Below are 14225 nucleotides of genomic sequence, written 5' to 3'. Positions count from 1 at the left end.
ACACCAGGCAAGTTAATAGTGACAAGGCAGGTCTGAAGTCAAGCCAGTACGCCAAGTCTATGTGTCAGTGTGTGCATCAATTGATCTGAAATATCCTTCTGAAATATTCTTCGGGTCAGATTGGGTCACCTGTCCCAGCTGTCTCTCCTTCCACTCACTCCCAACTTCCTCACCAGCATGGCAGTATAAAAAGGAGGAAAGGTCATCCAAGCCCTGCTCAGCAATAAGAAAAACATGTCTGTATTATCAGCCTTGTGTTCAGCACAAATCCAGAGCACAGCCCTGTACCAGCCATTGGGAAGAAAATGAACTCTACCCCAAGTGAAACCAGCACACCATTACTGTAATACAAGGTTGCATAGAAATTCTAACTTCTGTAGTTCTCCGTTTTATACTCAGTTTTCAAGATTAGTACTTCTGGTACTTCTTTTGTGTAGTCAATAATGAAAAGCATATTTTCAAAAGGTTGATAAAGCATTAAACTTATTCTGTACAATGATATGTGATAGCATTGGTAACTAATGGTCCTTTCAAAATAAGTAGCAGGCTATTTATTTGCTCTATGATAAAAGTGTCCTAATTATACCCAACTATAGAGTAATTTCTTAAGCTAAAACTGTCTTTGTTTGTAGTGAATATATACAATCCCTTATAAATTATGGCAAAACTCCCACTGAAATGGGAGGTAAGGGGGAGCATTTATTTTACTTTGTGATTTATAACTCCTCTGATTTGTTTATAACTGATTCCTATTGCAATATTCTTCAAGGTAATGAAAGAATTTTTATTCAGAATCCTAATACAGGGAAAATATAGCTTATGGGATAGGAAACATGGAGTAAAAAGAACAGGTTTGTATTTAGGATTTTCACAGCAGAGCAACAAGGCTGTTCTTGAAATTAACAGCAAACTATAACTAAGTTTGTTATCTATAACCTAGTTTGTTATCTGTTGGAGTCATGCAAATGCCACAATAGCACAGAAAGGGTTCTGCCTTGTTTCAAGTTCAACATATAAGTACTTAAAAAAGCCTTAAAGTGATGAACTCATAAGAAAAAAGATAAATCAGTTACCCATCTGGAAAACCAACACATAGCCATTCTTTTCTGATTGTGATTTTATTTAAATTGAACAAACTCTTGCACTTACATGTGGTGATTTTATAGCATTGGACACTGAAAGTACATGTTTAGAGATAGGTAGAAGGTTTAAGCTATAAACTCTGTGGCCTTGGTGAAAGAAAAACATAAAAGCATTGATTGAATTTTTTGATCATAAACTGTTTTAAGTGACTTCTTACTTACAGACCAAAGATTGTGGGCATAACTGCAAGGCAGCTGATGATTTAAGTAGCAGTAGTCAAAGATGACTAATTGGAAGAAACAGTGGAAAATAAGGGATTTGGTTTTTTGTAGATACTCTTTCCTAGTTTGAAAATGTATTATTTCAGTTCTACAAAATGCTACTAAAAATGATCTATTGTCAATAAAAAGTTGAGGATTTCTTTTAAAATAAACTGACTTAGTATTAAGTATTTTCTAGCATTAAATAACAGATTTTACTGTAAAGCTCATCAAAATGACCTTATTTGCCTTTAACAGTTACTCTCAGATTGTGAAAACACCATAACCAATTTGTCTGAGCTAAACTGCCACCAACCTTCCACCTGTGAGATTTTGATCTTTATTGGAATGCAGTTTGCAGCATTGCCTTGAAATTTTATGGGCATGTCTCGATTGTCCTTCCAGATGCAGGCTTTTAAGACCATACTTTTATAGCCTGTAAATATTTGCATTTACATGCCTTTTTTGAGACCAGATTGAAGTTCAGATGCTAGAGAAAATGGAACATCAGGACCTATGTTAATGATTGTTTCTCATTTAATTTTGGATAATTAACAATTCGGTATCAGAACAGGTTATCCCATAAAGCTCCTCACATAGTTCTGGAGCCAGAGTTTACAATAAGACCCAGAATAACTGGAGGTGGAAGGCAACTTCTGAGGGACACTGTCCTTTGTAACTGTAGAGAGGCCTTTTGAATGGTATTTTTGTTTTCTTCAGGAAGGTGGTAGTTCTGTTAGGCATTGAGAAAACATGTGGAGGTGTCATGCTTCTTCTGGACTCCAAAGAAGAAGATTAGTTATATTTTTCTACTTGAAAAGAAAAATTTTGGACTTTTTTTAAAAACAAACCAACCAAAACAAAAAAAAAGCCAACCAAAAAGCCTACCAACCAAACAAATGGCAAACCCAAAACAAAACAAAGCAAAGCACTTGCCTGTGTGCAGAATTTTAGTTCTAGGGCATAGATAGTAAGTTATACCTTCCCTTTGGATTATAGTTGTCCTAAATCAGACTTCTTTTCCCTTTTGTACCAAAATACTTAGTAAGAAAATAAACGTAATCAAAGCAGAGATTCCTGTCCCCCTGAACAATAAGAAAATACTTTCTAAATATTTCGCCTCTTGAGAAACTTGATTAATCCATTGTAAGAGCTATAATTTCAAAAGATGTAATAAAAGGTTTTTTTCCTACTTCAGCATAAAATTAAAGAGGATCTAGATTACCATCTTTATTACCTTAAACCATTTTAAAATTCCACGCAGGTAATGAACCTGATTCTTGTGGAAGGCAGAGCGTTAAAAGAGAGCAAATGGAGAGTTGAAAGCTCCTAAAATAAGACAAATTTTCCATAAACAAAGGATATTTTGTGAATATGCTGTTTTAAAAATGCTTTAAAACTTGCTGTATCACGAAAAAAGTATCTGGCAAAAGACTGAGCATTTCAAAATACAAATTGCTCACAAGGTTATGGGCTTTGGCTAAATTCTGTCCCGAGAATTGGTTTTGTTAGTTTTTGGCTTTTGTCAGGGCCAGATCTACTTGCAACAAGGATTAATGTAGTGAAAAATGTTTCTCGTAGGGTCTGCAGTTCTGTGATTTCTTTACTTTTTTTGTTGATATTTTAAAACATCAGTAATTGTTTCTAATATTTCTGTAGTATATATTCAAAAGTAACATGCATGCTTCTAACTAGAGATTTGCAAATTGTAGAATTGGCTTTTTCACAGAATCACAGAATAGGTTGGGTTGGAAGGGACCACAGTGGGTCATCTGGTCCAACCTCCCTGCTCAAGCAGGGTCATCCTAGAGCACATGGCACACGATTTCACAACCTCTCTGGGCAATCTGTCCCAGTGCTCAGTCACCCACACAGTAAGGAAGTTCTTCCTCATGTTCAGGTGGAACTTCCTGTGCATCAGTTTCTGCCCATTGCCTCTTGTCCTATTGCTTGGCAAAGCCAGGAAGAGCCTGGAGATGTTCTCTTGACACCCCATGCCTTAGATACTTACACACATTGATGATGTCCCTTCTCAGTCATCGTTTCTTGAGGCTGAACAGGCCTAGCTCCCTCAGCCTTTCCTAGTATGAGGAAATGGCCTCCTTAGTCTCTGACCTTTTTCTTGGTCAGAATTATAACTACTTTTTATAAGACTTGGAATTTACTGATCAGTATTTAGCGTCTTCCATCTAAAAATGAAAATTCCAGAGTTGCTGAAGGATGATAATTGCATTCAAGTTTGATATATGTCAGTATAAATTGTACTGTGCCACTTTTGATTTTTGCTTTTTCCCTAATTCTGAAAAAGGAATTTGAAATGCAGAGAGCCTAGGCAGAGTTTTGGATCTTGTGGAGATAAATTAAGGAGAAGGAAAGTTTAAGTTATTTCAGTAAGAAATAGTGAGGAATGTTACTAAGCTATTGGTAATAATAGGTTTTAGTTTTCTAAAAAAGCTGGATTCCATGTTATGCTCTATAAATAGACAAAACACAATTTACTACTTATTCATTAAATAAAAATGTGAATGTCTTATCAAATGTGACCTATCCCAGCACTGTTATCGTATGTGAGGAATTCATGTCAAAATTCAGTGCAGCTGTGTGAATATTTTGTGTTCTCCTTCTTATTTGTTCCACTGAAGTTATAGATGCTGACAGTGTACTGCATTTAAATCATCACTAGGACACCAGGACTGTGTCCTTCATCATACAAATCTTGTCTTCTTGCAGCCATTTTACTGTAGAAAACTGAAGCTAGTGACAGAAATGCCTAGAAGACAAAACTTGTCTTAAAAATATGCATGAACTGCCCTGCTTTTTAGTTGATCAAATTGATGAAGTGCTCATGGTTGAGAAATTAAATTCTAGCAGTACTTAATGCAATAAACAACTTTAGAGACTTGTTAAACAATTCAGCTTTGCTTTGGTTAATTGCTTTGAAAAGCTGTCTATTGTGAATAAGCTAAAGAGCAATGGAGATTATAATTATTATACAATAAAGTGTTGTCACATGCTCTTACAGTCTTTTCTCAAGGGTTTAAAAATTCTCTCATTGCATGGTATATTACAGTGCTATTATGCTGTGCAAATGGGACAGATGTATCCAGGAGCAGAGTATTTGACTGAAGATACCAGCCCCTGGTGGCTGTGGTAAAAATGGTGCCCAGCCAGTTTTACAAGCCAGTATAGCTGTGTGCTTTAGGGCAATGTAGAAATCTGGGGTTTAGGAGAGAAGGGGAGAAAATTCCAAAACCCAGCCTAAAAAACCCAACCAATCCAAATCCCACAAGCAAACAAAAAACCTCCTTCTCTCTGTTCAGAGTGGGCTATGTGTATAATATCTGTAACTTCTCTTTGTGATGGAAGCAGTTCTCTTGTTGTCTTCAGTTTCTATAGCAATGTTTTCCTAGGTTTTGGAGGGGTTGTTTGCTGCTGGTTGACAGATTCCTTCCTTTTCCAGTGTTCTTGTGTATACATGTTAACTCCTTCTCCTCGTCTACATGCTCATTGCAAGCAGCTTAGCTGTCATAGGGAGAGTTGCTGGTCTCTGTGAAGCTTCTGTAAGCTGCTAACTGAGCTCATCTAGTAGCTCATCTAACTGTGTAGCAGTTGCCTGCATAGAGGATAAAATGCCAGCTTTAGTTCTAAGTGTTAACAAGCTTTAAACCTAAACTAGTCAACTGCAGGAAAATGAATTATCTTGGTAAAGGAAACAGAAAAATGGCTTGTTTAAGAACTTGATAAAATAGCCTTGTTTCACCTAGAGATGGCTAATAGGACTAAATTGAATTGAACTGCAGCATAATAATTGTGTGTTAGCATTCCTGCTCTCCGCCTTGACTCCTTGTTAGAAATCATCTTCAATGCATTGGTGACAAAACGGGTTGTGTGAGACACTGCTCCTGCTCCAGTTTACACTGGGGAGGTTATCACTTAAGCTGCTCTTGTCAAAATCATAGTTATTCAGAGTCAAATCCCATATTTTCTGCTGTTGCACGAGCTTACTTTCTGCTTGTGTTTCCTATCAACTCTACCTTCTAACAATTTGAAAAGTGGAAATGTTCATAATGTGTGCTTGGTACTGAACTGTGTTCTGCGCAAATACTTTTCTATAATATTTTGTGCTTTGCATTGTTTTTTACACAAATGAGAAGGGACTGTTACCAGTAGCTTCTAGTTATGGAATAGAAAATGTGAGTTTAGAGGGGCAAAAGCTTTAAAACTTTAAATTTTGTATGCTTTTACTCTTATAAGCACATCTATTTATTTTCTGGTCTTGTTTCAGGTACGTTCCAGTAATAACATAATCACTTCATCAGTGAGGATAATTAAATAATTGCAACTTAGGCATGGCCTTTTAGATTCAATGTTGTTGCAATTTTTTATTTTTTTTTTTTTAAGGATTGATTAACAGGGATATATTTGGCTTTTGAGAAGTGTGTTAAACAAATAAGATCTTCAGTAGGAGAAGTAATTGAGCTGGGTACTAGCATAACATTAAGATATCTTTATGTTCCTGTTTATACAGCTAGAAATCTTTGACATCTAATCAAAATATTGCATAGTCATATACCAGGGCATATATGGGACACATATACCATTTAGCTATATAATTTGTTTCATCATTACCTCCTATATTCAACTTTCAGAAAACAAAACAGCAAAATTTTAATTCCACCGTCTGCTTGTAGTCAGATTCATGTCTGAAAAGTGTTCTGTTGCTTGTTTTCCTCGATCAGTGGTACTTCCATGCTTCAGTCTCACTTTTTTTTATGCTTAGTTTTCATTACTTTTTCCAAGGAAATGTAGATATTTTAATGGCTCATAGGTAAAAAGCAAAAATGTCTTCCCCAAATCATGAGTGAGAGCAAGAGTAAGAAGGATTTGTACTTAATCAGTTTTTTCTCTGTGACAAAAAATATCTGCCACTCCTAATGTAGTGAAACTGAAGCTGAGTTATAATGGTAAGTGCCGTCTCCAATAAAATGAGCTATAATAGAGCCTTTCTACATGTCTAAAAAATAAACTAAATCTAAGACCCTAGTGTACATATGGGAGGTAGTGAGGGAAATGAATGGGAAATTGCTTGTTCCTTGTTTTTTATTAATTTGCCATCCCAAGTTTGGGCCTTGTAAAATGTCTTTATTGACCTCAGTTTCCTTTTGAAATTTTTGGTTTTCAACAAGCTGAAGGAAAACACCATAATGAGGAAGTACTTCTGAGGATTTTCTCATTTCATTTTCTTCTTTCAGTGCTCTAGTCTAGTATCCTCTGTAATTTACACTTTCTCTTTTCAATGAACTGAAGAACTTCTGGGAATGTGAAGTGTCAGAAGGGAAGTAGTTATGAACTAACTTGAGTTTGAACATGCTGCCGGGCACGAGTGGTATACCTTAAGAACTGGGAGCAGTTGTCTGTAATATGGCTAGGACTCTAAAAAATAACACCCTGGGAATGAAGTGAAAACATGCTTTGCTTGAATATCAAAGGACAGTGGACTTGGTTTTGTGTAAACATAACTGAATAAAGTATCAGAAATTAAGGTAAATCAAAAAATTCAGTACTGCTGTCTGCACAATGTTGTGACTGTCAGTATTATAAAAAAAGAGGACTGGAATAAGTGTATTGTACTGCTTCCCCACAATGTTCTCCAACAGTTGCTGCTTAAGGATTCTCTGAGCTGGAGGACAACATGTATCTCTTTAATTAGAAGACTTTTTTCTTCTACACTTTATTGTTTGAATGTATGTAATTGAAGTTCTGTTCTAAATTGCACAAACTTTGACCTTTTACTTGGCAAAGAGGGGAATTTGTCCTTCCATAAGGAATAGCAGACATCTTCAGAATTATAAAATTCCACACCTCTGAACTTTGCAGAAGAAAAAGCTTTTTCAGCGTTCTGTTACGTATATCGGTGCTAATAAAATATATGACAATAATAACAGTGCCTTTGAGATAACTGGCTATCCGAAAGTCATTCAGAAAATGGTTTTTTTGTATTTAGAAAACTATGGAGAATCTTTGGAAGGAATATGTATCTCATCTTCTGCCAAGTGGCATGAGTGACTGCCCTTGTTTATTCCAATATAGTAAGGATAATGAGGTAGAGTCTATAGTGACTGGTAGCATCTGTTCTTTTTTTTTTTTTTTGTTTTCCACCCAGTGTGACTTCTCTAGTATTGAGGGAGAGAATACTGTTGAAAACTGCAGTCAAGCAGTAGAGAATTCCACCCTCCAAGGAAAAGGACCATACTTTCCAATTGCATGGAAGACTAAAAGCTTCTGTCTTTGTGTAAAGCACTCTAGCGTGTGTGAGGCTGGAAAACAAGGCTGTGCTAAGTCAGTCTGGGAACTGAGTTTGTTTGTACATAATGTAGCACCTCATGTCCCTGAGGTTACTTTATTGTACCTTATAGACTGAAATAGCTTGATGTCCAGGAACTTGGATATTATCTGAATAAAAATGAGTATACATTGTGGGTATGAGTATACATTGAGTGGGTATTTAGGTTCACTGGATTTGTTCATGCTATTGAAGGACATTTTGATGTGTTCACATTGATCAACAGGAAAAATATTTATTTTTCAGTAGCACAGAGGAGGACACTCAAGGTGTGTTCAGATAGTCACTGATACCACCTCTAGTACACTTCAGTTTATGAAGGTTTTTGATGGAGATGACTCTTGCCCAGGGTTTGTGTCCTGTCTTTACAGATGCTTGTCTTACTAGTCAATGAAGGGGAAGGTTATTGTGTACAGATAACTGGGTGTTTATGTTCCTTCGGAAGTGTCAGAGTTTTGGGGTTGTAGTCTCACTTGTATGCAATAAAAATGAGGAATGGCTATAACAGGGTCATATTCTAGCTTACATACTAAGTAAAATCATACTTTAATACAAAATTTTTAAGGAAAATAACAGACCTCATTCAAGCCTTATTTTTTCCTGGTCATCTGTACTGTAACACTGCACAGAAAATGCCTACTACCAGTAATGACTTTTGTAGAGGGTAGGACACGGAACTACTCAGACTTTGTATTTGATTCAGCATCAATTCCTCATTTTCTGTGTAGGATGGTTTAGGAATGGTACTCTCAAATTTGGTACTCCCACTAAAAAGAAAACCATCAGCTGCTGCCCTCTCCTTCTCCCCTGGGAGACAAACGGCAGAGATCATTGGTGACAATAAGAACAGTTTACTGGAAATAGCAATGAGATAAGAAAACAAACAGTAACAGCAACAATGCTAATAACAATAATGTACAAAGAGAGGGTGATTGGCATGCAAAATATTCACCCCAGCCCAGGACACTGAAAAACAATAGCAAACAGCTCTTCTGCCTGACAGGCATTCCCTGTGACTGAAAAGGAGCACCTTTCTTGGAAGCAAGAGTCCCTTTTCCCCAGCCCATGGAAGTGACCTAAGGAGGTACTGAGTAACATTGGTGTCTTGGCTATGACCCCTGGGCACAGCGCAGGACAGTCCAGAGCTCCTGGATCAAGTACTCAGGTGGGCTCAGCCTACCCAGCAGCTTGTGACTACAGGCATGTGCCACTGCACCTGGCTGCTGTAAAAATAATTAACTGTCCTGGCCAGAACTAGGACACTGTACTTTTCTATAAAGACCTATTTTTGGGGATGAACTCTTTCAATCTGTTTGAAAAAGTGATAACTGGGTGTTTCCAAGGGGTAATTTTGTGGAAAAGATCACAATCTTGGTAAAATTGGACTAATTTACAGTTGTTTGTGGGGAAGGGGGAGCTGCAGGATTTTTTAGCTTGACTTGGGTTCTCTGTTTGCTCTTATGAGTTCTGCCCTGTGGGAATTTAACTTGGGTGAGTATCAAAGCTTTCTGAGTTACAGAGAAGCACTTCACAGGTAAGACAAAATTTTTGTCTTGATTGAAAAATTTTACAGGGTCCTGTCCAGTCACTGACAGTGGGACTTCTGTGAAGGGAGGCCAGGGATGCCCTGTGCTGGACACAGGCAGTTCCAGCCAACCCACTGCAGGGCACAACTGAGCCCACAGCTGAGGCAGGGGCACCCTAGGGGACACTTTTTTTAAGAAATGAGAAAACAATCCCAAGACAGGAGGGAACTAAAAGGAATGGCAACAGTGGAAACCCTAGGGTCAGTGGAGGAGAAGGTACTCTGTTGTTGAATAAATGTTCCTGAAGGATGGCAGCCCTGTGGGGGGGAAAAGGAAAGAACAGCAGGGACTTCAAAACATTACCCCTACCTCCTTGTACTGCTTTGTCTCTCTGGAGGAACTGGGTGAGTTAACCTGCAGTGAGAGGAAATAGGGGTGAAGTTGGGAGTGAAAAGAACCAGTGAGGAAAGATTCATGTAGTTGTGATCTCCTTGCTGTTGTCCCATCACCTCTCTCAGTCCTGTTCGCCCCATTGTATGCCACACCACCGTCAGCCTGCTGAGGCTCCCGAGTGAGTATCTGGCTGGGTGTTGGGCTGCTAGCTAGGGCCAGCCCAGCCCAGAACCTCACAGTGATTCAGTCTCTGTCCAAGATTTAGTCTTACAGCAAGCTAGGGACCAAGACTGTGAACGTGTGCTCTGGCCGTGGCTGTGTCTGAGGTGTGCCTAAGCATGCTTGGTGTTCAGGCAATCTGGAAACTGTGCTAGTGCTATGTGCCATCATTCTGAGCTACAAGTAGGGGATAGTTTAAAAATGCTGAAAAATAAACTTAACAAAATACAGTGGCTACCTGAGATGCCTGACTGACTGGGCAGTTGACAATTCTATATGGGTGGAAGCTTTATCTTCAGCTCCTTCTAAAAAGATCTGATACTGGTTTGTAGTAAGATAGTAAGAGATAACCGTAGCTGGCCAAGCAGCTGACATGCTTGGAGATGTAATGTTGGTAATGGCATGTTGTAGATGCTTTTCCCTACTCTGTGCACAAACCACCACACTGAGTTACATGCTGTGGATCTCTGTGTGGGGAGCATGACTAGAAGACAGTTTCAAAACAATTATTCTGTATTCTTGGTTTACCTTAAAGAAAAAGGTTTGCTCTTTTTGGGGCATTGTAAATGAACTTTAGCTGTTGAAGCTTTTTTTTCATAAAATAAAACTTCAGAAATCTGATTAATGACTTTTAACTGGTAAAAGGGAGCACTCTTTAATATCTGTTTACTTGTGTTTATCAAAAAACCCTCTTTATGTCACAGTTTTATAAGCTCAGCCATTTTCTTTGCATCATTGTTTGACTTTATGTTTGACCAACCCATCTCTTCTTGGCCCAAGGAGACTCTGGCCCCAGGCTGCAAAAATCCAGATGTAGATATGGTAACAGTTTGGTTTGACACACTTGCACAAGAGTAGCGAAGACTAATTCTTGATTTATGAGCTTGCAAGCTTGTTAAAGATGCAGCTGGTGTGAATAAATATGTAATTTGGAGATTCCCGTTTAAAGAGGGAATATAAAATAATATTCCCGTTTAAAATAAAAAATAGTCTTGAGTCATCATTCATTTCCATAGAAGGATTTGTAACTGTTCTTCCTTGTAGGATTGTGTGTTACAGATGGTCCCTCAAATTCTGTTATGTGTAACTATTTTGTCTGGGAGGTTATTATCTCAGTATAGTTACTGCTTATATGATTAAAAGATTTGAATTTTTCAAGGCTATTGTAGATTAAGTTTAGTGTTTTCCTGATCATCTTTGTTTTACAAAAACCTAAATAAAACCTAAAATAAAAACCTAAATATAAATAGAAAAAAATAAATAAAATATTTAAGCCTAAATAAAAATGGAAAAAAGGGCATACTTGAAATCCTTCAGAAGGGAATAACTTAAACATTTATACATCCTTATAATTTTAAACTGTCACTAATTAGCACTTCATCATTAATCAACCTGGATGGGGGAGAAAAAAGTCAATGCAGGTACTGCTAGTTCAATGATTTGGCATCATCTGCATGGAAGGGATCTGCTGAAGAAATATCCCATGTTAATTTTTAATGGATTTTTTCCAAAGCTCATAGTTGCTCTTCATCTTCCTCTCTTATTTATTTCTTTCCCTTTATTATCCCTCTAAGTAAGTATTATCAACACTGGAAACTTTCTGGCTCGTTCAAGAAAAAGATTATATTATTATAATGTGTTTTCAAAACAAATTTATTCCCTCATGATGAAAACAACAGTGGTGTTTTCAGAAGTACTTTGACTGTTCAGAAATATAGTTTGTTTTCAAAGTAGGCTGTCTGAGGCACGTCAGTGCATAGTTAAATTCCGTATTAAAAATTAAGAAGTAATTCTCATTAGGGATCTATCAGATGCAACCCCATTTTAAATATTTACGAGTTAGTCCAACAGTAGTTGCACATAGCTGCACCTCAGTGATTGATTTAGATCATCTGGGATCTTCTAACAAGTTTGTGGTGTAAGGAAGTTGATTGTGTCCACCTGCCAAAAATGTTTTTATTGGATATGATTTTAATAGCTTGCTCTGTGTTTTAAAGAGACACAGTGCCCTCGAAAAGGGAATACTAGTGCTGTGTCTCTGCTGACTTATGGAGCTGGCTGAGTGTTAAAAAACCCAACAAAACAGCAACAAACACAACCAAAAAAGCCCAACAATCCAATATTAAAAAAACTTCACACCGAGCCATCTAAAACTACATTGCAACATCTGGAGACACCCTGAAATCCTGGCCTTCTGGAAAGGCTTTTTTCTGTGGTTGATCTTTGATCTGTGTTGTCACTACTCTGCGCAGAAGTATGGTCTGACTTTGTGTAAATGGAGCAGAGATGTGTCTGTCACTTCATGTCTGGTGAACAAATGAGGTTTCTACTGTTGCTCTTGTAGATACTTTTAAATACCTTTCAAAATACAAAACCAGACTGCTGCCATCAACTCAAATAGTTTCCTGTGCAATGAAATAGTTAGAAAGCTGGCCCTTGGCACTTCCCCTCCTGCCCCAGAAAGAAGTAGAGCAGGATGAGGAGGTGAGCCCTCAGGGGCAGGCACTGCTGAGGCTTAGTCAAGTGTGACTTTCAAACTTCCTTTATCTTTGCACCCTTCAGAGAAGTATAGGCTGTGACTAACCAGTGTGCAAATGGACAAACCACAGTTTTGTGATTCTTTTCCTATTGCTTCTGTCACTTCTTAATAAGCTTGTAGCCAGCCAGCCAGCCAGCCATCATCTTTTGTGGAGCAGCTCTTAAAGAAATTGTCTGCTCATGCTGAATGGGAAAAAAAAGTTTAGAGTCTCTCTTAAAAGATCACTGTAAGTGGAAGCTTCTTTTGAAGGTAGGGGAGAAGATTTGCGTGATACAACAGAAAAAGAAATGCTTCTGGTGTAAAGAACTAACCCATGGAGTATTTGTTTATTTGTAGATGCTGCAAGATTTGTTCTGTTGGTCATAGGATAAGGTCAGTTCCTCAGCTGACCCTCTGTAAGGATTTTCAAGATCACCTATTTCTCTAGTTGGGAAAACATTTGAGAAAATCTGTAGTGAGACCAATATTGAGCCAGATACTTTGGATTTTCTTTTTTGTAGATAATGATGATACAGTTATGTCTCCAAGAAGAGTTTACACAGTGGATCTTCCTCCAGAGGGTTATGTTGCAGTTACTCCAGATGCTCTTAGTAATGCAGCTTCTGAAAACTCTGGCAGTAGTGCTGACTCAACAGGTGAGTTCTTATGGTTGTTACTGTGATTAATTTTTCAGGAGGAGGGAAACTTCTTAGCAGGTCTTATCAAGTAGATTCAGACTGCAACAATGAAGTATTTAAACCATTGCTGCCAGTGGGTGTCACTGTTTTGCAACAGATGCAAAATGAAGATGTACATCCCTATGGGTTCATTTCCATCATTTGGGGTTTCTAGACTGGATTCAATATTTGGTGATAGCCAGGCAGTGCCACAGATCTTACTGAAGTTACGTAGAACCTAACTTAGGACAAAGTCTTTAGCTCCTCCCACTCAAGTGACATTTATACTCAAATTATGCCTGCTCACAGTCATATTATTTTTAAGGATAAATGTTAGATAAAACTGTTTTACTACATCTACCCTTGATGTGCTGAGGAATTGAGTAAAGGCTTAAGAACCTTTCAAATTTGCCTCTCTCAGAACAGGTATTCATCATTGGAGTTTGTAGGGGGGACATACCAATCCTTTAATGTTGAAAGGGTTTCTGATGCGAACCTGTGACCATATAACTTCAGAAACAATACTTGATGTTGTCAAAGGATACAGGAGAAGAAGCACAGAATCTGTAAAGTGGATTCTAAGTTGACCTCAGTTAAATACATGGTTTTCTGAATGACATTACCAGAATTCAGTTGATTCTGTCTTCTTTAGAAGAGTCCCAAGCTTAGACGAGACAAATTAACTTAGTTTTTTTACTTACTGTGTTCCTGTAGATGTATGTTTGTCCAGAATTGTGTATCCCTGTTGACCACTAGGGATGTTCTATAGCAAAGAAAATGCCCAGGTAAGGCAACTAAAGTAAAACACCTGATAAGCAGCAGTTATTAAACTACAGTGTCAGTTTCAGCCTGGAAATTGCCTTAAATGCAAGGAAAACCTGAAATATAACTTGCAGATATAGAAAGGCAAATTTTGCTTGGCTTTGCACACAATACCCACAGGAGTGAATTTTGAGCTTGGAAATTTGGTCTACAGTCTGTTCTGAGCTCCGGTCAGAATCTGAATACAAGGAAAGCTACCAAAGTAGCTGAGGGGATTGAAGCAAAATACAGGGTGACTGAGGGCACATCAACAATGTTCTTCCTTGGGGTACAGTGGTTTAAATTAAAGACCATTTTTGAGTAACAAAGAAGTAACTTTATCAGAGTAAGATAAGAGTAGATCTTGATAGTTTTTGGATTATGAATGGAAAGATGCTCTAATTT

The 14225-nt window shown here is 37.8% G+C and overlaps 1 protein-coding gene across 1 annotated transcript in view; it reads left to right on the top strand.

Moving 5' to 3' along the window:
• ERICH1 (glutamate rich 1) overlaps nucleotides 1–14225 on the top strand; it is a 62728-nt gene that overhangs the window by 16268 nt on the left and 32235 nt on the right. Inside the window, exon 3 of the mRNA XM_041477451.1 lies at nucleotides 12864–12998. Coding sequence (XP_041333385.1) covers nucleotides 12864–12998 — 135 coding nt within the window. The remainder of the gene's footprint in view (nucleotides 1–12863; nucleotides 12999–14225) is intronic.

Source organism: Pyrgilauda ruficollis, unplaced genomic scaffold (assembly GCF_017590135.1).
Source record: "Pyrgilauda ruficollis isolate IOZ18807 unplaced genomic scaffold, ASM1759013v1 scaffold40, whole genome shotgun sequence".
NCBI classification, from domain to species: Eukaryota; Metazoa; Chordata; class Aves; order Passeriformes; family Passeridae; genus Pyrgilauda; species Pyrgilauda ruficollis.
The sequence above is the reverse complement of the archived record's forward strand: the minus strand, read 5'-3'. Positions and strand labels throughout refer to the sequence as shown.